At 42.7% G+C, this 25,000-nt stretch overlaps 1 protein-coding gene and 1 long non-coding RNA gene across 8 annotated transcripts in view; one reads left to right on the top strand and one right to left on the bottom strand.

Moving 5' to 3' along the window:
* LOC147025273 (uncharacterized) overlaps positions 1-25,000 on the bottom strand; it is an 82,311-nt gene that overhangs the window by 7,469 nt on the left and 49,842 nt on the right. Inside the window, exon 2 of the long non-coding RNA XR_015059419.1 lies at positions 21,890-22,029. This is a non-coding gene — a long non-coding RNA (uncharacterized LOC147025273). The remainder of the gene's footprint in view (positions 1-21,889; positions 22,030-25,000) is intronic.
* LOC147025274 (adhesion G protein-coupled receptor L2-like) overlaps positions 21,910-25,000 on the top strand; it is a 410,056-nt gene continuing 406,965 nt past the window's right edge. For all 7 annotated transcript variants that reach the window (XR_015059417.1, XR_015059418.1, XM_085886098.1 and 4 more), the window contains exon 1: positions 21,910-22,044. Coding sequence is in view for 5 of the 7 variants with exons in the window: in XM_085886098.1 (XP_085742224.1) it covers positions 21,978-22,044 (67 nt within the window). In the remaining 2 variants the exon portion in view is untranslated. The remainder of the gene's footprint in view (positions 22,045-25,000) is intronic.

Below are 25,000 nucleotides of genomic sequence, written 5' to 3' on the forward strand. Positions count from 1 at the left end.
TTTTAAATATTGTCTGCCAAGAAAGATCATGGCTGATGGTGAGGCCCAAAAGTTTGAGTAACTTCACCTTTTGATGTGATTTGTTTAGGATTCAGATGGGAGTGTTTGCCAGACGGTGCATTTGGAGTGACAGGGTGAGTGTGTGGGATGTCTCGTGGTTGAAAAACATTTTCCAAGTGTTCGACCAGCTCATCATTCTAGGAAGGTCTGCAGAGAGGGAAGAGGTTGCTGCCTGCCTGTCTGAAGGATTATAAATGGTACGGAAGAGGGTGGAATCGTCAGCAAAGAGGTGGGCAGGATTTTCCAGGGAATCGGACAACGTACCGAGATGCTTTGGGGATATCGCGGGGTGTGCCGGTAATGCTGATATATGAAGAAGTGATTGTGTGCATGAGTGATTGTGACATCTCTCCAAAAGGTGAATATCAATTTGGCATTTGTTCGTTCCTAACCCTTCAACAACGGTATCTTCATCCTTCCCTCCTCAGCCCCCCCACCCCACCCCCTGAAATCCCTCTGATATCCACGCACCTGTCTTACCGTTGTCCTCACAACCCGCTCCCCGAGTGCAATTAAATAAACAAGCTAATAACTTGCATGAACGTGGTGTTGATAAAGCACAGGCATGATGGATCGAATGGTCTCCTCCTGTGTCCAAGTTCCTTGTAACAATATTAGCGGCGTGACAATAAGCTGCAGGAATGGAGGAGCAGTGGTTAAAGTAAAGAGGTGGGAGGAGCGGAGTTTGGGGGTGTCAAATCCACAAGCAAAGAAAAATCACAAAGCAGAGCCACGAAAGCGGGTTGAATTTTCAACGTTTTCTCGAAGGAATTATCTAATGGGTTCGGCATAAGGTCCCTCCGGCTCAAGATTCTCGCTTTAACCACTAGGTCACACTGCAATCCGAGTGTTGCTGGAAAGGCTGCTTAAGTAGATTGCACACTTGTGTCACAGAATTTTTAACGTCTTTAGTGCCACTGTCCCAGTGGACTTATTTAAAGCCAATAAACAGAAAAGTCACATGATGATAGACCAGGAAAATACACTGAGCAATGTGCATTCAAAAGTAGTGCAGATGCCTACTTTCGGGACTGATTTAGGAACGAAGTGTAGATCCTGAAGGAGGACAATTAATGGCTGAAATATGGAACTTTCTGAGCTTTCGCCGTTTCCAAAACAGACGTTCTTTGATTGTATGTATGGACAGAAACTTATGTCTCAACTGTCATTGCCTCCGCCACTGGAAGTGAAGTAATTTATTGTCAGTAATTCTGTCTGTTTGTTTGGATGTTTGTTCGTTTGTCATCAGCATAATTGGTAGTAAACGTGGGCGGATTTTGACCAAACTCTGGTGGTAGGTGCATCTTATGACCTCGTGCTTTGGAAATTGTTATGGTTGCTAGGGACGCTTTGGTTCCCTAGCAACAACCGACAAACCTTCAAAATCGGTACCGTTCACGCGAAATCAATTCCGAAAGCCATTATCCCACGTAGGGTTGTGAAATTTGGCACGAATGATCTACAGGTGATGCTCTATCAAATATATTCCGGTTTTTGTGATATATGGAATACTTTACCCGTAGCGCCCCCAACAATTAGGGTATGCGCGAAAATTGGCAATAATTGAAGGCCCCCTAGCGACCGGGTGAGTGCATCGATACGAATGAAACTTTGCAGGTTCATGGTACTCGATGAGTACTACAACTTTGCCTCAGGACATATTGACCGATTTCGCTTAGGTCAGGGGTCAAAGGTCAATTTGTGTAAAAATCGATAATATGCGAGAGCTGGAGGTGCCTTCGCGCCAAATGCTACTCCTCCGAGGGTTATGGTCGGATGGTCATGAAAATTCACACTAATCGTCTGGAATACATTGTGCACAAACGATCAAGCCGGATTTTCGATTTAGATCTTTGTTCACCCACAGTACCCTCTCAAACTTTGGGGATTTCCGATTTCAAACCGCATTTTCGGTACTTTTTATTCAAATTGATACCGAGTAATTATCAGTAGATGGAACTCGATGAGATTTGATATGCATCATCTTAAGGTGATTCCCTATCCGCTATATGACATCCATTTTGCTCTGTATCTTATAGTTTCCATGCTCGGCGACCCATCGCCACCTACCGGCTTGTTTGTCTGTTTGTTTGTCTGTGTGCAGGATATCTCAAAAAGTTGTGGATGGATCCGGATGAAATTTTGTGGACCGGCTGGGTGTGTGTCAAGGACGAACTGTTTAGATTTTGATGAAGATCCGGATCTGGATCCAACTACTATAATTTTTAAGTGATTCTTCACCATTAAGAGATGGGGCTAAACAAATATATAGCACGATATCTCAAAAAGTTGTGGACCGATTCAGATGAAACTTGGTGGACATGTTGGGTGTGTGACGAGGAAGAATTGATTCGATTTTGGTGAAGATCTGAATCCAAATCTGGAAATGAGAATTATTTAGTTTTTAAAGTGATTCTTCGCCATTGAGAGATGGGGCTCAAAAACGATACACAGCGCGATATTTCAAAATGTATTGGGTCGGATATGTTGTCGTGGATCAGGCGTTGTGTGGTGGAGGTATGTGCTCGACCGAGTGCCCTTCTAGTTTGTGTGTGCATGTATTGCTGGCAGGAAAGCTTGGAGGAGTGTACACCAGGGGTGTACGTACGTACCTTGGGTATTTGTCACCCATGGCAGACACTTCCTTTGCCCCACCCCCACAAGATGAAGAATTAAAAAAATTAAATACACACAAAACATACATCATGTTGGCAAGTAAAATTCTTCCTCTTCACTCTGCCTCCTCTTCTTCCTCTTCACTCTGCCTACTCTTATTCCTCTTCACTCTACCACCTCTTCTTCCTCTTCACTCTGCCTCCTCTCCTTCCTCTTCACCCTGCCTCCTCTCCTTCCTCTTCACTCTGCCTCCTCTTCTTCTTCTTCACTCTGCCTACTCTTCTTCCTCTTCACTCTGCCGACTCTTCTTCCTTTCACTCTTCCCAGGCTTCACTCTGCCTCCTCTCCTTCCTCTTCACTCTGCCTCCTCTCCTTCCTCTTCACTCTGCCTCCTCTTCCTCTTCACTCTGCCTCCTCTCCTTCCTCTTCACTCTGCCTCCTCTCCTTCCTCTTCACTCTGCCTCCTCTCCTTCCTCTTCACTCTGCCTCCTCTCCTTCCTCTTCACTCTGCCTCTTCTTCTTCCTCTTCACTCTGCCTACTCTTCTTCCTTTCACTCTTCCCAGCCTTCACTCTGCCTCCTCTTCTTCCTCTTCACTCTGCCTCCTCTCCTTCCTCTTCACTCTTCCTCCTCTTCTTCTTCTTCACTCTGCCTACTCTTCTTCCTCTTCACTCTGCCTCCTCTTCTTCTTCTTCACTCTGCCTACTCTTCTTCCTCTTCACTCTGCCTCCTCTTCTTCCTTTCACTCTTCCCAGCCTTCACTCTGCCTCTCTTCTTCCTCTTCACTATCTTGTTATCGTCAGATCTATTTTTTTTTATCTTAAAAGTTATAAACTTACAATATACCTTATAAATTATATTGTTATAACTTATAAACTTCATTTTGTACACTTAAAGTTTGAAATCACTGTAAATCAATCATCAGAATTTTCACTGAAGAATCTCACCGACACGAGCTGAAAAACCCCTCTTCTTCCTCTTCACTGACGTGTTCTCCTCAGATCTCTCTTTAAAAAAAAATCTTGGAAGTTCCGAGTTATAAGAAAATTATATTCTTATAATATATAAACTTAATTTTGCATACTTAAATTTTGAAATCATGATCAGAGTTATCATGGAAGAATCTTACCGACACTCGATGAGAAAACCTTCCATCAAAATCCTCTTGTGTTGGTCCGCTTTGGACCTTTCTCAAGGTAAGGGACGATTCTCAACATTTATTATGGAAATAGCTACGATGAAGGACCGACGTGTCGTGAGGGCACATTTACAATAGCGGTTTCTTCAAACCGCGACAATATTATAATGTCCCTTACAACTAAAACCATCGTTATATCGTCATACTAGTATTTCAACTCTCCCAATGGCACCACCCCCCCCGGCTGTCCCCCCCCCCCGGATGTCCCCCCCCGGCCGTCCCCCCCGGCCATCCCCCGGCCGTCCCCCCGGCTGTCCCCCTCCCGGCTGTCCCCTCCCGGCCGTCCCCCTCCGGCCGTCCCCCCGGCCGTCCCCCCGGCCGTCCCCCCGGCCGTCCCCCCCGGCCGTCCCCCCTGGCTGTCACCCCGGCCGTCCCCCAGCCGTCCCCCCGGCCGTCCCCCTGGCTGTCACCCCGGCTGTCCCCCCGGCCGTCCCCCCGGCTGTCCCCTCCCGGCCGTCCCCCTCCGGCCGTCCCCCCGGCCGTCCCCCGGCCGTCCCCCCGGCCGTCCCCCCGGCCGTCCCCCCGGCCGTCCCCCGGCCGTCCCCCGGCCGTCCCCCCGGCCGTCCCCCCAGCCGTCCCCCGGCCGTCCCCCTGGCCGTCCCCCCTGGCCGTCACCCCCGGCCGTCCCCCCGGCTGTCCCCCCGGCCGTCCCCCTGGCTGTCACCCCGGCTGTCCCCCCGGCCGTCCCCCCGGCCGTCCCCCTCCCGGCTGTCCCCCTCCCGGCCGTCCCCCTCCGGCCGTCCCCCCGGCCGTCCCCCCGGCCGTCCCCCCGGCCGTCCCCCCGGCCGTCCCCCGGCCGTCCCCCCGGCCGTCCCCCTGGCTGTCACCCCCGGCTGTCCCCCCGGCTGTCACCCCCCGGTTGCCCCCCTCCGGTTGTCACATCCCCTCCGGTTGTCACATCACCTCTGGTTGTCACATCCCTCCGGTTGTCACCCCCCGGCTCTACCCCCCCACCCCGGTTGCCACCCCCTCCGGTTATCACCCCCCCCCGGCTGTCACCTCCCGGCTGTCACCCCTACCCCCGGCTGTCACCCCCCGGCTTAACCCCCCCCCCCGCAGCCCCCTTGGTACGCCAGTAATGCACTCTCACCTGTGAGCTTTCTATCCTAGGTTCAAATCTTGACCGACTATATCGTGTCACCCTGGCGTTTCTCGTGCCGAGTGATACTGTTACGAATCTGGAAGCCATTTGCACACAAACAGACAGCAGTCCCTAAGTTTAGTTATTTTGATAAGTATGTGTTTATAGTTAGAATCCCTCTTTCTGTCAAATGGGAATTTCGTGTGTGCGCTACGAGTTATTTTTTAGTTAGGTTTTTGGTAAGCAATAACAACATCCCTCCTTCGCTCCTGCCACCACCGGCCTTCTTCACGCCCATGCGTGCCGAGAACAGACGTGGGCGGGGCTTCCATCACCTCAGATCGGAGCCCCACTCCAAAAAAGGGCATGGAGTGTTTCCTCTGCCCAATGAGCCAAGGGCGAGCATCCCACACGCACCCCAGCCAATGAGAAGCTAAAAACACCGAGGAATAAGTCGAGTGGTGAGCATTCATTGTGGCGATTGGCTTGGTCTGCGGCCGTGGTTCGAGCGGTCTGCGGTCGTGGTTTGAGCGGTCTGCAGTTCTTTGCGGTGGTCCCTCGTGGTGGTGGTGACAGAGCAGCCAGGTCATGGGCCCGTGGACTCTGGGTCGTGGGTTCGAGTCCCACCGTGGTGATTTGCGTTGGAGCGCTCGAGCTGGGATCCCTGTTCCCGTCCACGGACTCCAAGCTCCACAAGTGCGGGTCTGGTGAAACCGCACGATGTGGGGACGTACCCGGCTCTGCCCTCGTACCCAGCTCGGCCCTGGTCCCCAGCTCGGCCCTGGTCCCCAGCTCGGCCCTGGTCCCCAGCTCGCCTTTCTCTCCTGGGCTGAGGACCGAAAATAGACCCATGGGGTCCAGTGTGTGTGTGTGTGTGTGTGTGTGTGTGTGTGTGTGTGTGTGTGTGTGTGTGTGTGTGTGTGTGTGTGTGTGTGTGTGTGTGTGTGTGTGTGTGTGTGTGTGTTTGTGTGTGTGTGTGTGGCGCGCTGTCCTGTAAGTAGAAACTTTTAAGTGCTTTTCGTTCCTTGTAAATAGTATTTCTTTTATTTGGATAACTCTGTTCATTGTGTGCTCCCCTGCCCCATTATAAATAACCCCCCCCCCCGCGTTAAATGTTCCAGTTCGTTGTTCGTGTTTTCTTTCTTTGGCCTTGCATGGTTCGGGCTTGAGATATAGTAAGGTCATTGGGACCGGCACGGCTCTAGTAACTTAGTAACTCTGCTCGGTTACGCCGGATCCGAGTCGGTACCTGCGACTCGGTTTGGACAGAGTTGGCCGAGGGTGTGATTTCCCCGGTCATTTGACGATGTGGGTACTTAGGTATATTGAAATTTGGCTATTGACCCTACCCCACGCCGTCAGAGAATTGGCGATCACAGTCCTTTTAGTGGCCCGTCGACTCCGGAGTTATCCAGGGTGACAACCTTTTAATTCCGAGTGTTCGGTGGGAGACGGCTCTGCTGCTCCATCTTGTGGTCGTTTATCGCCACCAAACCCCGGCCCACAACAATACATCACTCACTGTGTGCTCGCACTTTCCATTGGAAGGAAGAACCTTAAGCAGAAGAACCTATTGAAGAACCAAAAAAACACGACTCAACCGACTTGCCCAATCAACTGACTCGGACATATCACTGTCCAACCACAAGCAACCCCATTCATCCTCTCAAATATATAAAACCCGACCACATTCATAGGCTGGCAATCAGCTGCCACACTGAACACACCAGACAGCACACCACACAACCTTTCCTAACACACCATCCAGCAAGCTCACACAGACTTTCTCCAAACCAACAGGAAAATCATTATTCATGTAGTTTTTCCAAAAATAAACTCAAAAAGAAAGTATTTGATTTCACCTAAACAACATAGCCTGGCGTTGGCTTAGTGGTTATGGTGGTGGCTTGGAATCCTAGGGTCTTGAGTTTGAGCCCCGTTGGACACTGAATTAACACCAGGGGGTTGTTTCAGCCTGTCATCCTTCCGAAGTCAGCAAAATGAGCACCAGTATATTGGTAATAAGGGCACTGCATCAGCGGCAGGCATGCCCCAAACCAATGATGCAACCAGCAGCCAAAAAGGCCATCAAGGATGGCCAAGGTCATCAAGGATGCTGCTGCCATCATTGTGGATGAGGCCCTGATGACTCACAAGTCAGCCTACGAAGCTGTAGACCACACACTGCAGGACTTCATAGGAGTGCAGCAACCCATGGGAGGTATCCCCACACTGCTCTGCGGAGACTTCCGGCAGATCCTTCCAGTGGTCAAGAGAGGCACCAGATCCAACATTGTCAACGTCAGCCTGAAGATGTCCCACCTGTGGCGCCATGTGACTGTCAAGCACCTGACCACAACATGCGAGCTCACCTGTCTGGCGATGAAGGGGCCACCAATTTCTCAAAGCTGCTCCTGGAAATTGGCAATGGACAGATCCCATCTGTGGCCGAACCAGACACAATCACAATTCCTCCTGGACTGGGCAAGGTCGTCTCCACACTGGAGGAGCTCAAGGCTGAAGTATACCCTTGCTTGACCACAAATGGAGTGAGGTCTGAGTGGCTGGCTGAGCATACAATTCTCTCTCTGCTGAACACCAATGTCAACCAGCTCAACAACTGGCTCATGGGAGAGTTCCCCGGCGATGAGAGGATCTGCAAGTCTGTGGACAGTGCCATCTGCGATGAGGAGGCAGTCACTTACCCTGTTGAGTTGCTCAATTCTCTCGAGCTGTCAGGAATGCCACCACACCTCTTCAAGCTGAAACTCGGTGTGCCCATCATGATCCTGCGAAACATGGAGCCACCCAAGACCACCAATGGTACGGGCTGTATCATAACCCGCCTGCATGCCAATGTCATTGAGGCCACCATCTCCTGTGGACCATACAAAGGAGAAGTCATCCTTCTGCCGAGGATCCCGCTCATTCCATCCGACTCTGAGCTGCCCTTCCAGTTTCGCCGACTCCAGTTTCCCTGCAAGCCATGCTTTGCGATGACGATCAACAAGGCTCAAGGTCAGACGTACAAGGCAATCGGTGTCGACCTCTCTGTCCCGTGCTTCTCCCACGGCCAGCTGTATGTGGCTGCCTCTCGGACCGGCAGCGCAATGAAGCTCAGCATCCTGGCACCCAACAGTCAGACACACAATGTGGTCTACCCCGAGGCACTGGAGCACTGATGAAGAATGCTGACAATTACAAAGAAATGTGAAATGGGTCCAAATTAGATGTGATATATAAATGTCATATATATATTCAGCACCACAGTTTACCCCTTTCTTATTCCTATTTTCCCCCCAGGCAACGCCGGGTACTCCAGCTAGTTAATAATAAATCACAACTCTGGTGTTCAAACAGAAAACAAAACGAATGTGAAAAATAAATATATCTTATCGAAGAAATAACCAAATTAAAACTAGAGAAAACACAAATGATGAAATATTGAAGCTAATGAATTAAAGAATGTAGGAAGCATAAACAACGTTGAATCGACAGAAAACTTTTATGGAACTGAATAAATCAACAAAAAAAAAATATCGACTAAAATCGTAAAATGATGTGGCACAGGAAGAGGCCAAATAATAACATTAAGAGATGACAAGTCTGAAGACAACGATGGTTCACGAGCAGTATTTGACGATGTAGATTATTTCAGAAGTCAAGGATGAGACAATGTGATAATGTTTGACCAAGTTATAAAAATGATCAACATGATGTGGTACGAGTGACAGGTTATTAGCTGCAAAATGTCGAAAACCCGGTTTCGTTCAACAACTTTAAAAAATTGACCTTTGCATAACCTTTAAAGGTCACAAAACAATGTTGTGGACATTAAAATAAGGAAACAGCATACGTGCTATAGCTTATTGGAGTTAGTTCGTCGAAGAAGGTCGAAAACCCGGTTCGATTCCCACAACTTTGAAAATTTGACCTTTGTGACCTTTAAATGTGAAGAATTATGACCTTTGATGCAAAACTTCCTCTGGAACATTCCAGGAACACTATAGCGTCATATAGGCTATATGGCATTTCGCACTCATCGGATTATCCATACTTTGATGAAATCAGCGTAAAAACAAACTTGAAGGGGGCACCATGGGCAAGGTGTTCGAGATAGAGCAAAATGGTTTCAAGACTTTAGGTGGGGAATGATCTCAAGATTATGCTTAAAAAATATTGTCATCCGAGCTCTCAAAGTTTGGGCGGTTGTATGATTTTTATGTCAAAATTCGAATTTTTCTAAGTTCGTGACCTTGTGACCTTGACCTTGTGACCTTGGGACGAAAATGAAAAATCGAGCTCCGTGGGGCTATGCAGGTGCCATTGGGCTAAACAAATACCGAAACCACTGCCAGATTTGACAAACCTCTCGGAGAAGATGGTTTTTTATGTCAAAATCGCAATTTTCTAAGTACGTGACCTTGTGACCTTGACCTTGGAATGAAAATGAAAAATCGAGCTCTGTGGGGCTATGCAGGTGCCATTGGGCTAACCAAATACTGAAACCCCTGCCAGATTCGACAAACCCCTCGGAGAAAATTTTTTTTATGTCAAAATTCGCAATTTTCTAAGTTCGTGACCCTGTGACCTTGACCTTGGGACGAAAATGAAAATCGAGCTCCGTGGTGCTATGCAGGTGCCATTGGGTTAACCAAATACCGAAACCCCTGTCAGATTCGACAAACCCCCTCAGAGAAGATGCAAATTGAAATCGGCTACCCCCCCTAAAAACACATGTGTTTTTGGGCGTGGCTCTGCCCATAATGTGCGCACCACACCCATTTTCAGGAAAACACAACTAGATCATGATATAAACCTCCCACCAAAATTTTGTCAGGATCGGATCAAAACCCACGGAGCTCTGCTTGGGACAGACAGACAGACACACAACAATAACGAATATAGTGGTCACTTATTTTTTTCGTGAAAATATTTTTTCGTGAACCAATTACCATCTTATCGCTGCTCAACTTAGATATTTAAAACTAGATCCAAATCCCAACATAATGTTTTTCAACATTCTAATAATAATGATGAAAGTTTTTAATAAAAATACTTTAATCCTTACTATAATTTACAGACCAGTGTTTGTGTGTTTGTTTGTTTATTGTGCTCCTCCTCCTACAGTTCTGGGTTGATTACATCCAGACTTGCTACATAGGATCAGCATGACCCCAATTAATGCACAGGGGTGTTTTCATCTTTACCGGTGGACTTGGGGGCAGTGTTGGGGGGGGGGGGGACGACGACACAAATTGTCTATGTAAATGTGTATTGTTATCCTGAAACAGCCTCAGTATCCAGAATCTTTGAATAAAGAATGCTCCAAGCAGCTTACCAACACTGAGAGGTTTGAATCACTTTTCACTTTACTTTAAAACACTCCAAGTACGACGGTAAAAACTGTGCTTTTCCACAAATAAACCACACCGTTACGCCAGACAGGGAAGAGCAAAACCCCACACCTCTCCCAGCCGAAATGATGCAACACTTTGGTGGTGCATAAATATACATGGGGCAAAACATGACTATTCACGAGGGAAGGCATGGGTGGAACATAAATATACATTTTATATTCAAACTTGGTTACATCTCAATCGTGTAGCGCCGCTCCAGGTTGGAGACGGGATTACAATTCCCCACCCTTTACAGTGCAGTCTTCCTGTGTCCATGTTCTCTTGTGCAGTGAGGTATTTTGAGTTAAAAGCAGTAGGTATGCTTTTACTTCATGCACGGAACCCGGGTTTTATTTATTTATTTTCGGGAGCAATGAGGCAGCTGTCAGTTGCCGATACACCGCTCAAATAAAGGTATGTGTCCGAAGAATGTGTTGCCTGCTCGGAACAAGATCACCCATATGGCAGGTACTCTACTAGTAAACTACAAAACAACCAACTCTTTATTGGTATCCTTTGTAAATTCAATTCAAAATACCAATAATTATTTGCTCTTAATTCTGTCTTTCTTGTTTGAAATTAATTTTATTTTCTGGAGTTTCTGTGCATGAAATGAACCCAAAATCTCTTTTCCATTCAAATTATATAATTTACAAGTCCAAGGAACTGTGTCTAAAATATCAACCATTTTTGAAGGTTCATTCATCTATCATTTGGTATAACCTGCTTCAAAATGCGATTTCCATCTCGAAGTTTTAACAATATCACTAACTTAAAATTTAGTTTTTCCTGGGATAATCTCTGTTTCATATTCCAATTTTAACGTTTCTGATGGTTTTGATATGATAGAGAATGCACGATGTTATTGTATTCTTTAAAATATCTTGAAGAATTGAAATCCATTCATGATGTCCCAGTTCAGTCATCTTATATTGTCTCTCTTTTGAAGTGTGATTAAAACTCTCAATGACAGCAGCTTTCCCTCCAATAAACGTGCTGTATAATGTAATATCATTATCTTTAAGAAAGTTATTAAATGTTCTGTTATAGGACTCTGTTCCCTCATCAGTCCATAATTTATTTGGCTTCCTTTTCCTTTATTAAATATCTGTTTGAAGGCTACGGTCTCTTTTATTTTTATTTTTCAAAGGAACAACTCACGCATATCTTGACCTTAATTAAATAAAGGTTAAAGGATACTTGCATTTCTTATCATCATTGAGTTCAATTAAGTCAATAGACCGTATGTGATCAACTGCTTTGGAATAATCCATCCTTCATTTAAACCTTGTGTTTATTACCCTCACCCGAGGAGAGGGTATTGCATTTGGGTCCGTTTGTCTGTCTGTCTGTCTGTCTGTCTGTCTGTTTGGCTGTACATAATTTTATTGTTTTTCTCCAAAACCGCTTGTCGGATTGAGACAAAATTTTCACCACAGGAGGGACTACTCGTGCAGAATGTTTTGTTGACAATTATGACATCATAGGTCATGGTTTGGCAGCCATATTGGATTGAAGGAAAAATATTAAATAATGTTTACTCTGGAACCGCTGCATCATTCCATGTGAAACTTCACAATTATGATCTAGCAGGCATGTTGAATGAACGTTTTAAATTTCAACCCGTTCATCCACAAGGTCTGGCAGCTATAATCATTTAATTATTTGAATCTGAGAATTTTTAGAATTTTTTTTTTGCATAAGGCTCACTTGGATGCATTTGGGGGTGCAGGAGTAGCAATTCAATTGATACCGATGATGGCCCCAGGAAAAATGGTCAACTGTGTACATAATAAGTGGATGTAACGTGGCCTGTTCCTCGGTCTATAACTTGTGAATCCCGTGTCATGAAGAAACGTGTGGGGATTCATTAGACTTGGGGGAATCCCGCTTTACGCTCTGCACCGATGGTGTCCACATTTATTACTTTGTGTTCAGGTTATTTAAACACCAATGCAATTTCTCCCGACTATGTATTCAGGAAAAATTGCTAACCACTTACGTAATAAATATATTGAATGTGGCGTGTTACTGGGTCCATAATTCATCAATCCCACATAGTAGAGAGACATATGGTATCGATTGATACCGACGATGTCCCCAGGAAAAAGGGCTAACTGCATACGTAACGAATAGATTGCACACTTCGTGTTACTCATTCCGTAACTCGTCAGTCTTGCATTGTATCAAAGCAGGGTGGTATTTGTATCAAAGACGGATGTCTTGGTACCCGGGCATAACTGTCAGCAGTTATAAAGTGGCAGTTCTAGTTTTTTGGCCAGCCGAATAAAGCCGGACCAAATGTCCGTCCGTCCATCAACAATTTTTCTTTCCGATGTTGATGAAACTTAGTATGTGGGTAGAGGTCGATGAGTGTTGCACAACGATATAACTTTTGTCCGGGTTCAATGTCAGGGTCAAGGTCACGAGGTCACGTAAGTTATAAAAATCGCCATTTTCAAAACCTATCTAGTCTGCCATTCTACAAGATATTCGGCAACTGTTTATTGATTATGATGGTAAAAAATATTATCTTGTATCTAACTGGACAGATTTTTGAATTTCCGTCCCGTTTGGCCGCCACGTAACCTGGAAGATGGTCAAAAACACCTCCCGGTACAAAGAAAACTTTTTACTTCTGATCTTGATGAAATTTGGTATGTGTGTAGAAGTCGATGAGTGATACCCAACGACATATTTTTTCCCGGATTCGAGGTCAGGGTCAAGGTCACGAGGTCACGGAAGTTGTGAAAGTCGCCATTTTCAAAACCTATCTCGTCTGTCATTTTAGGAGATATCTGGCAACGGTTCATCGATTATAATAGTAAAAAACATTATAGAGATGACCGTCACCCCCACACAGGGGTAATTTTTTTGTTTTGTTTTTTGAATAAGGCTCACTTGGCTGTGCCTGAATGGGTTTGAGGGTAGAAATGTGTAGCAGCTGTAATGTAATGTAGGAGTAGCAATGTGTAGGAGTAGCAGCTCAAATGTGAATCCCATCCAGGTTCCTCCTCATGACTTCATCTTTGCTTTTTGCTTGTTTGGGTTCCTTCTGATTACTCCAATGCAGCACTGTACCGATTTGGTCTTCCATTTGATTTGAATTTAATTTACTTTAATCCCATTCTAAATTAAATTGAATAATAACAAAAAATTTCGTGGGTCAGGGTCAGGTATCCGATCAAAGCGGGGTTGCATCAAAGCAGGATATCTTGGTACCTGGTCATCACTGCCAGCAGTTATAAAGTGGCAGTTCCAATTATGTCTCTTATTAATTATGTTATACACCAGTACACAAACACCACACAAAACTACACATACAAAATACACCACACAAAATAACACAAACACCATACAAAACAAGTCCTGATGAAGGTCTGCAATCTCCGATTGCTCTTTTTCTTGTTACCCTCGCCAAAGGAGAGGGTATTGCATTTGGGTCCGTTTGTTTGTCTGTTTGTCCGCACAGAACTTTCGTGTTTTTCTCCGCAACTGCTTATCGGATTGAGACAATTTTCACCATAGGTGCGACTACCCATGTAGAATGTTTTATTCATAATTATGATGTCATAGGTTACATGGTGTGGCAGCCATGTTGGAAAAATGGGAAAATTTTGGACCTCTGTATCTCTGAAACCGCACCAAGGAAAAAATTTAAACTTGGCACCAAGCAAGTACTCCTCATGGGGAATAAGGGTGATTTTTTTGGATTTTTAATTTTTATCACATCATAGGTGCCTTCAATTACAACGTCATAATTGCACATATACAACACTACATCTCATCAGTATGAAAATTTTTGAGGGTCATCTAGGGATAAAATGGGCCACAGAAAATTTTTTGACATTATTGGTCACATGATTCAGCAGCCATGTTCTTTGAAAGAAAATAAAACCTTCAAATATCTACTTCTCTGAAGTGGCTAAACAGATTGAGGCAAAACTTTACACATATGACCGCCTATCCATGAGGAACAAAAGTTTCACACATATGACATCATAGGTCACATGGTTTGGCAGCCATATTGGATTTATACAAAAACCTATAAAAATCTTCTTCAGAAAGGCCTGACAAATTGAAGGGAAACTTCATACAAATGCTCCCCAAGCCATGGGTGTACAATTTTATTGAGGAATAATTGATAGGTCACATGGTTTGGCAGCCATATTAGATTGAAGAATATATTAAATAATGTTTTCTCTGGAACTGCTTAATCAATCGGCGTGAAACTTCACATTAGTGATATAGTAGTGATGTGGAATACATGTTTTAAATTTCAATTTGATCGGATGCATGGTCTGGCAGTCAGAATTATATATATTTTTTGATATGGGTTATTTTTGTTTTTTAATTTTTTGATTTTCTTTTTTGAATAAGGTTCACTTGGCTGCGCCTGGATGGGTTTGAGGGTAGAAGAGTACCAGCTGAAATGCGAATCCTATCTAGGTTCCTCCTGATGACTTCATCTTTGCTTTTTGCTTGTTTGGGTTCCTTCTGATTACTCCAATGCAGGACTGTAGCTATTTGGTCTTCGATTTGATTTGAATTGAACTTAATCCCATTCTAAATTCAATTGAATATTGAATAATAATAATTTTAAAACCTCATGGGTCAGGGCCAGGTGGCCGATCAAAGGGGGGGTTGCATCAAAGCGGGACGTCTTGGTACCCGGTGTCACTGCCAGCAGTTATGAAGTGGCAGTTCTTATTATGTCTCTTATTAATTACGTAACACACCAGTACACAAATGCGACACAAAATACACCACACAAAATTACACAAACACCACGTAAAATACACCACACAAGTCCTGGCAAGGGTCTGCAATCTCTGATTGCTCTTTTTCTTGTTGGTTTATGTAATTCATAAGCTGATTGTGAAGCTTGGTGCTTCTTTGAGTTTCCTCATTTGCTTTCCTTTTGTTCCTCAGTCTGCATCTTAACATCGTCAGAGCTTAAGGTTTTTTAGATTTCTATTACACTGCATGTAGGATAATGAAGCCCCAATTTTAACTTCGCACTTAACGTTTTCACTATAGACGATCTACATTTTCTCTTAATGTTGAATTTTTGTATCAAAGACATATTATACAGCATTTCTGTACCAGCTTTGTGTTTTTCATGCAACATCATGCCAGTCCAATAATTAATATCTTGTTTCATACAAACTTCATCAACCCTGCTTTGAGGTTTTCCCCAAGTCTTGGGGTTTCAATCTTCATCTAATCTCTTATTCTTGTTTGTTCCGGGACCCAGAAAGAATACCCCGGGAGATGTAATTCATCAAGAATCCAAGTACTTCCGAATAAAAGCCTTTTTTGATATCACCTCCATTTTTATCGATACTGCCAATGGAGATAAATTGACACTTTTTAGTGATACACACTGAGCATATCCACCTTTGTGTAACTATTATTACTTTTACGTAAGAGATATTTTATTATTGGGTTTTATTTTTACACTTAAGACAATACATTGCATTTACTTATTAGAAATTTTAAAATTCAACTTTAATTTTCCAACAGAGTGAGTAAGCCCTTTTGGCTTTCAATAAAAATTTGAAAAACACAAAGTATCTTCAAAAAAGTCTTCAGTCTGTCATCCATTTATTTAAGGTAAAAGTTATATCTACATGTATTTATTTTCTTGTTGCAACTACCTTTTCAAAATACTTTATATTTATATTTTCTAATTTTATAATAATTTTTTTCTCCATCTAAATTGCTCATTTTAATCATGATATGTTTTTTTGAAAACTATTGATTCAATTCCTTCAACATCTTTGATTTCCTCTTCACTTAATACTTCATTCATTTATAACGTATATAATTATCCTTTTCTCAACAAAATCTCATCGCTTTAAAGTAGCCATGGCATTGCTTCAATGTAGCCACGTATATAACCACATTTATATCCTTTTTATGTCATTTCCTGTCATCTCATATATATATATATATATATATATATATATATATATATATATATATATATATATATATATATATATATATATATATATATATATATATATATATATATATAGCTCTTCCTAACCACTGACAAACTGAATCACTCACTCACTGACTGATATGAAAGATCGGGACCTCCCGGGTGATTTTGAAAGCTGAACTTTTGCGTGCCAATGGATATCGAAGCTGACACACCGGAAAATCACAGAATCGTCGGACAACTTCCATAATTGAAAATATAAAGAAATGAAATATAAAATGAAAAAATATGCAGGTGAGCAGCCTGAGACAATGGGGAAGCATGGTAATTTTGTGTGCTGCCGGACATCAAAGCCGATACACTGGGAAAAATCACAGAACTGTCAGAAAGTATCTGTAAATGAAAATATAAATAAATGAAAAATCAAATGCATTTGAGCAACCAGAAACAATGGGGAAGCACGGTTCATATGCTTCCAATTTTTTTTTTTTGTATACCTTGTCGAGGCTCGTATGAGAGCTAACACACAACGCACATCAAGGGGGGCATGAGACAGGAGGGGAGGGAAATGTGTAAGCATACCTTGCTGGTATTATATATAACCACATTCATATCCTTTTTGAATCAGAATGTGGTTATGTCGGGTATTCATCTCTGTAATATTCATTTGCGCTTCTTCAAAGAGTTTGCAAGAATGATATATGTGATTTCTCACGTCACCAAAACAGTCTCATTTTGAAGATTAAGCATCGTAATTTCTTAAATGGAATCATTCATTTGGCAGAAAATTTATCATCGTCAACAGTATGATGCATTTCTTCACTTTCCTCTTTAACTTCTTCCTCCACCTCTTCTTCATTCTCTTTTCCTTCTTTGCCAAAATCAACATCCTGGCAACCAATCCTTGAGCCATCACTTTCACCCCGCAGGATATCAAACATATATTCATCGAGTTCTCGAAATTCCTGTAACTAAGATTACTTTTTTCATTGATCAAAATTACTTTAAATGGTGGTTGATCCATCCGCCTTGAATAAAAGGAAAAACTGACATTTCAGGCTTTATCCTTCAGCAGAGCAAAAAAGAGAACAATGGTGGCAGAGGTTCAAACAGGAAGGCGTTCTTTGCTTTCACTAGAAATATTTACAAGGAAAGTATCAGTGAGAGTATATGTTCATCAAAGCAATCTTCAAAATCTAAATTATTGCAGTCAAAATCAAAAGCCTTGTATGAATATTTCTTCAACATAGGGTTTTTTTAATATATATATTTTTTATTTAAGGAAGCCAATATCATTTCGGGTATTCACCTGTTCCTTCTTCATCAAAACATAAATTCTTACAGCTCCTTTTTTTGGAATTGAGGACACATTAATCATATAAGGTTTTTGAATTTGGATCCAATAATTATTTGTTGAAGATCGCTTTGATTAAGCGATACTCTCACTGACACTTTCCTATTGATTTTGCAATCAAAAGGTATGTAAGACTAATCATGACACCATTTTATGAATTAATCTTTCTGTTTCTTCTAAAAGCAGACAAGAAGCATCAATTTCTTCATTAGATCTCTTTCTTCTTTCAATGTATAGGGAAGTATCTATTCTATTGGACTCGATAGGTTTCTTTTGAACACTCAGGGCAATGCCATATATTGTATATAAGCTTTTAATTGCAACCATATCTAAAATAGGTTCTTTATTACAGTTGATTTCACAAACCTTTTGATAAGACTTGTAGGCTTCCACATGATCGTTTTTATCTCAATTGATCTCCAATCTATCTCGTGGGTAAAATGTTCCATCCAGAGAGACCGAGTTGTTTCACCTTTACATTATCATTCAATGCATTATTCTTATCAGTCACAGCATCTCCATCTGATTATTTTAAAACAAGTCATAAATAGCGTGGCTTTCCTGCAAGGACAGCCAAATTCTATATGTAGCCTGCACTATTTCATTTAATGTGTTGACATCTTCTTTTCAAAAATGATACGTTTCGTTGAGTTACGTCTTCTATTTATTATCTCTTCTATCTTTCGATTAGGGGTATATTCATGAATATACGAGGGCCAGTCAATAAGTAACCTTAAAATGGCGATATAAATTCGAGAATGTAATGTGTGTAGTTATAGACGACATGTTATATCTATGGGTAAGAGTCATGTTTTGCCTGTTTTAAATCTGGTGTATCATTGAACATTGAGCATATGACGTCAGTAGAGCAGTCCAAGATGGCGGCTCCCTCATGCACCAGGGAGGAGCAGCATTCTGTCATCCATTTCTTGGGAAGTGAGGGTGTGAATCCCAGTGAAATCCATCGCAGAATGAAGATGCAATATGGTGACGCATGTTTATCGCTGCAGCAGGTGTATGACTGGGACAGGAAGTTTAAAAGTGGAGTGTCCAGTGTGGCAGACGCTACTTGCTCGGGCCAGCCTCACACAGCCGACACACCAGAAATGTTTGCAAGAGTTGAGCGAGTGCTAAGGGAAAACCATTGCATTACGCTGGATGATGTGTTCTCTGGAATGAACATTAGCCATGGTTCAGCACACCTTATCATTCACAATGTGCTGGGGTTCCACAAAGTGTGTGCAAGATGGGTGCCGAGACAACTCGCACCCAAACTGAAAGAACGGCGAGTGGACGCATGTGAAAAACATCTGTCACATTACGAAACAGAAGGCGACACTTTCTTACAGCGCGTAGTGACTGGGGATGAAAGCTGGGTCCACCACTTTCAGCCAGAAATGAAGAGGGCAAGCAAAGAGTGGTGCCATTCAACTTCACTGAAGCCCAAAAAATTCCGCACACAGCCATTGTTGGAAAAGTGATGCCGACACTCTTCTGGGATAGCCGAGGCCCACTTGTAGGGCATTACATGCCCAGAGAGACCACAGTCACCAGTGAATCATACTGTGACATCTTTAAAAATCATCTGAAACCAGCAAACAGATCAAAACGTTGTGGACAACTCACTACCGGTGTTTTGCTGCAGCATGGCAATACTCGACCCCATGCTGTCCGCGCTACAGCTGCAACAATCAAGGACATGCATGTTGAGCGTCTTCCTCTTCCACCCTACTTGCCAGACCTCGCCTCTTCGGATTACATCTTTGGGCCACTTAAAGAGGCGCTTGGTGGAACCACTTTTCAATCTGGCGAAGAGGTCCAAGAGGTGGTGCATGAATGCCTACACATGCTGCCAAAAGATTTTCTTTTTTCTAGAGGAATCCAGGCCTTAGTAAAGTGCTGGAAAAAATTTATTGAACGCAATGGAGATGATGTTGAAAAATAACACAGTTGTTACACAAATACATGCAATAAACAATTTGTGAAAAATATTTTAAGATTACTTATTGACTGGCCCTCGAACAAAGTAATTTCAACAACAACAAACTTATTTTGGGTTGCGAATGCATTAGCAACCTCAAAAAGCAATCTATTTTCATAAATATTTCTGTTTGATTGAAGCCTAATTTTTAGCCCAGACAGAACTTTATTGTAATCACAAAATCCAAATATACCTTCAATTGGAACTGTCAGAGTAAAGCTATTACCTGTTTTTGTAGCATTGTTGTACATTTCCCTCCATTGACTATAACCATTTGTTCCCATTGATATATCGGGGATAAAAACTTCAACAGCTCCCTTACCCATTCTATCCCTAAATTAATACAGTGTAATTTTATCATTTCAGATGTAGCAGAGACATAATCATCCACTTCAACTTCTTCAGTTCCAATGTATAAGTGAGCACTGTTAGCAACCTGATGGCACAAATTCCTCAACATCATGTACTGTCACACCTTTGCCACCTTCACCCCTATATCAAAACCGTTAATGGAAATGAAAGTTTCCCATCCTGTTCATAAAAGCAATATTTTTCAAACATCATGGTACACCCAGCCATCTCCTCACAAACGGACTCACCAGATTTTCTCTCCTCCGCATGTCTTATTGCCATATCATATAACATACATGGCGACAGTACTTGTGGCAACATACCAAAATTCAGACACCAGATCAACTTCCCTGGAAATCGACATTGATCAATCCCCCAAATCCTTGCAAAAGCATCTCTCTGACGCATACCCCATTACAAGATTTCTTAGATCCACAGTGTACCATCATGCCCAAACTTTCCACTCGAACCTCTGCCAACGGTGGTATCATTTACCTTCAAGTTCAAACTAGTGTTTCTGGTTCACAACTCATTTCACCACAATACTTCTAGACTTCTTCACCTTAAAAGACACCCTCCCCCATTGCATAAATCTCTTCAATTTCTGCAACCCCATCCCTACTTCACTCACCGAAGTTTTCATCACTGTCAGATCATCTATAAAAGCCAATAATGGTGGTAAGCCAGTTCCATGAAATATCGCCAATTCCTTCCCATATGCTCTTGTTGAATGTAATGTCAGCTCCATAACCGGTGCAAATAAGATGGGGGAGATGGCACATCACATCAGAATGCTAATGTCCAACCGTTGCCAATTCGTTGTGAAAGAATGTCATGAAACATATCCAAAGGTCATTTTAATATGCTATCAAAAGGTCCCTAATTTTCACAACAACCAACACAATTCCAGAGCATATAATATCATGGTGTGTGGCACTGACCCATCCATCCATCCATCCATTGGGACCATACTCTGTGCAGAGCGTTAGTGTTGCCGAAGCAGTCTCCTGGGTTTTGGGCACAATCCTGGATGGGTCACTACTCTGACGCAGGATACTCGGATGGCTCAATCATCCCAGCAAGCTCGTACTAATTTTGCTGACTTCAGAAGGATGACAGGCTGAGTCAACCCCACCGGGTATTAATTCAGCGGCTGAGTAGGATTTGAGCTCAGGACTCTTGGATCCCAATCCCACCACCCTAACCATGAAGCCAACACCAGGCATCACTGACCCATGTTCACTTGCCAAGTCCAGCCAGACCACACACCACTAGATCTTCCTCCAACTCTTCGTCCTTGGCAATGTGTTCCATACCATGGCTGAGTAATTGAAACATCCAGGTCATCCTGATATCCCTGCCTTCTGAATCAAGTCACCCTTAAACCCACTGTGTTTGACAGAGGCTGAAAATTGAGCAGCAAGTCCCCATTCAGATATTGCCGTCCCCATCCAACAATGTGGGGGTGGGATTCCATGTTTGGGCGTCCTGCCGTTTTTCATGTGCAGATGATCTTTATTATCTGTCATTTTACATAATTGTTGAAAGGCAACTTCTCTCTTTATCTCACAATTTAGTCAATGTATTGTTGCCACAGCTACATTTATAATTTACTGTATAGATCAAGAAATGGGACGATCTTTTGTGTGATCCCATCCGTGCATCTATGTCTACTTGCAATTATATGTTAAATGATTAATGAGACAGATAAATGCATCTCTGTCACAGTCCTCTTCATTTTTCATTCACAAAGATGCATGTGATCAGTAAAATTGTATATTAGCTTTGTAATTCATCAAACAGACAGATAATTTTGTTGTACAGAAATCGCCGACTAAGCTGCGATCAGAAAACAGCTTTTCTATATTCTGATATATAACCATTGTTTTTCTTGCCTTACCTTTTCCCTTCCATTTTCAGTAACCTCTGATCTTGACATGCCAGATTGTGGCTGATGTGGACGTGTGTCCACTCAGATAGGAGAGGAAATGGACCAGCTTGCTTGGCTCTGTTTTGGTCTGCATCTTCTTGGTGCCACATCTGCACATAGAACGGGTCTGTTTCTCTCTGCCACACCATCTTTCTTTCTTCTCTGCACGTCTCTTTGCATATGATTGATAGACCTAATCACAACGTTGCTGATATGCTTTCTAGTCAAACTACAGGTCGTTTGTTACTCAAAAGAGTAACATTTCAGTTCAACATCACAGAAAACATGCAGCAAGACATCAATAGCATAGAAATGTGTGTGATTTTAAAATTTTTTTCGTGATTTCGTTGAGAACGAATATAATTCGTTTTGTTTTCTGCAATTTGCATGTTAACCTCCACATTAAGTTGCAATTTAGGATTCCCTTTTGAAAAATAACTGCACACAATTGGATAAGTGTGTGTGCAAGTAATTAAATCTCAGCAATCGATAAATTGTTTGGAGTTCACATTTTGATGAGAACAATTATTTGAGAAATGGAGAAAGGCTTTATAAAGGCATGCTTAGAAGAATGGTGAATCATGTGGACTCATGAGGATTTTTTTGAAAGTAAAATTAATTAGTAAATAAATCACGAAAACGCATTTGATTATCATTTATTCAAGCATTTAAACATTCTGGCAGTACTTATTTCGTAATGTGAAAGGGTTTAATGTATTTGTAGTTTCAAAAGACATTCAATAAGTCTTGCATAGTTCATGAGCTGCTGCATGTAACATGTGTACCAGGTCTTCCTCGAGCCTGAGATATGCCAGAAAATAGTGAGCTTTGGCAGTTGTGCAAAGTTTGGGGCCTGGTCAAACTGGCATGATGCTTATGTCACTCATAAACTGATGAATGTCAAGTGTGTGTGTGTGTGTGTGTGTGTGTGTGTGTGTGTGTGTGTGTGTGTGTGTGTGTGTGTGTGTGTGTGTGTGTGTGTGTGTGTGTGTAAAAAGCACCATATGTATACACAATATATATATATATATATATTTATCAAGACCCAATCATGTCTCTCACCCATAATTGAAGGGAATAACCAATCAGCTCTCACCTAATCAATTACCCCAAGTGGATAGGGTTTTGGTAAATTTAGCCCCATGCTCTTAAAGCCAAAGAAAGATGCACAAATCAATCAAGAAAAGCTACACAAGGTAAGCCCTTTGTTGTTTGAAACCCTTCCCAGGTTGCCCTACAATCGCAGACATTCACAAGCAGTACATAAGTGAGCATCCTCATACTACACACTGCCTCGGCCACCGTACCGGTTTCATTACTTGTTGGTAAATCATCGACAGTGTAGATGTGTCGAGGGATCCTGGTCGGGCTTGAGAATGGCAAAGGGCTTACTTTGTGTAGCTTCTCTTGGTTGCTTTACGCAGGTTTCTTTGGCAGGAAGAGTATGGGAGTTTATATGTACGGTGCTTTCAGAAAGTATTCACACCCCGAGACTTTTTAACATTTTGTTGTGTTACAGCCTGAACTTAAAATGGATTAAATTGAGACTTTTTTTTGTCACTGATTGACACAAAATACCCCATAATGTGAAAGTGGAACTTTTTTTTCGAAATTTTTACGATTTAATAAAAAAATGAAAAGCTGAAATGTCTTGAGTCAATAAGTGTTCAATCCCGTTGCTATGACACTCCAAATTGAGCTCAGGTGCATCCAATTTCCTTTGATCATCCTTGAGATGTCTCTACAATTTGATTGAAGTCCACCTGCAGCAAATTCAATTGATTGGACATGATATAGAAAGAAACACACCTTTCTATACAAGGTCCCACAGTTGACGGTGCATGTCAGAGCAGAAACTCCACGATGAAGTCCAAAGAACTGTCCGTAAAACACAGGTAGAATTGTTCCGAGATGGAATTGTTAGGAGGCATAGATCTGGGGAAGGGTATAAAAGAATTTCTGGAGTTTTGAAAGTTCCCAAGAGCAAAGTGAGCTCCATCATGAAGAAATTGAAAGAATGTGGAACGACCCAGACTCTTCCGAGAGCTGGCCATCCAACCAAACTGAGCAACTTGGCAAGAAGGACCTCAGTCAAGGAGTTGCCCAAGAACCCAGTGACCACTCTGACAGAACTACAGAGTTCCTTGGCTGAGATGGGAGTACCTGCCGGAAGGACAACTGTCTCTGCAGCACTTCACAAATATAGGTGAGATGGAAGAGTGGCCAGAAAGAAGCCACTCCTGAGAAAAAGGCACCTGACAGCACGCCTGGAGTTTGCACAAAGGCACGTGAAAGACTCGGAGCATGAGGCAAAAGATTATTTGCTTTGATGAGACGAAAATTGAACTCTTTGGCCTGAATGCAAAGCGCTACATCTGGTGGAACCTGAGCACAGCTCATCACCCATCTCACACCATCCCGACCGTGAAGCATGACGGTGGCAGCATCATGCTATGGCGATGCTTTTCAACGGCAAGGACTGGGAGGCTTGTAAGGATAGAGGGAACAATGAATGAAGCCAAATACAGGCAAATCCTTGAGGGGAACATACTTCAGAATGCAAAAGACCTTACACTGTGGCAAAGATTTACGTTCCAATAGGACAATGACCCCCAAATATACAGCCAAAGTAATATTGTAATGGCTTCAGAACGAGAAGGTGAAAGTCCTTGAGTGGCCCAGCCAAAGTCCAGACTTGAATCCTATTGAGAATTTGAAGACAGACTTGAAGATTGCTGTTCACCGACGCTCCCCATCCAACCTGACAGAGCTTGAGAAAATCTTGAAGGAAGAATTGGAGAAAATCCCCAAATCCAGATGTGCAAAGGTGATACAGACATACCCAAGAAGACTCAAAGCTGTAATCGCTGCCAAAGGTGCTTCTACAAAGTATTGACTCAGTGTATTGACGACTTATTTAAATTAGATATTTCAAATTTTCATTTTCAATAAATTTAGTAAAAAATTTAAAAACATGTTTTCACTTTGTCATTATGGGGTGTTTTCTGTGGATCAGTGACAAAAAAATTATATTTAATCCATTTTAAATTCAGGCTGTAACAACAAAATGTGAAAAAGTCA

Source organism: Eptatretus burgeri, chromosome 6, assembly GCF_056783735.1.
Source record: "Eptatretus burgeri isolate ZD-2024b chromosome 6, Ebu_testis_v1, whole genome shotgun sequence".
Lineage (NCBI taxonomy): Eukaryota > Metazoa > Chordata > Myxini > Myxiniformes > Myxinidae > Eptatretus > Eptatretus burgeri.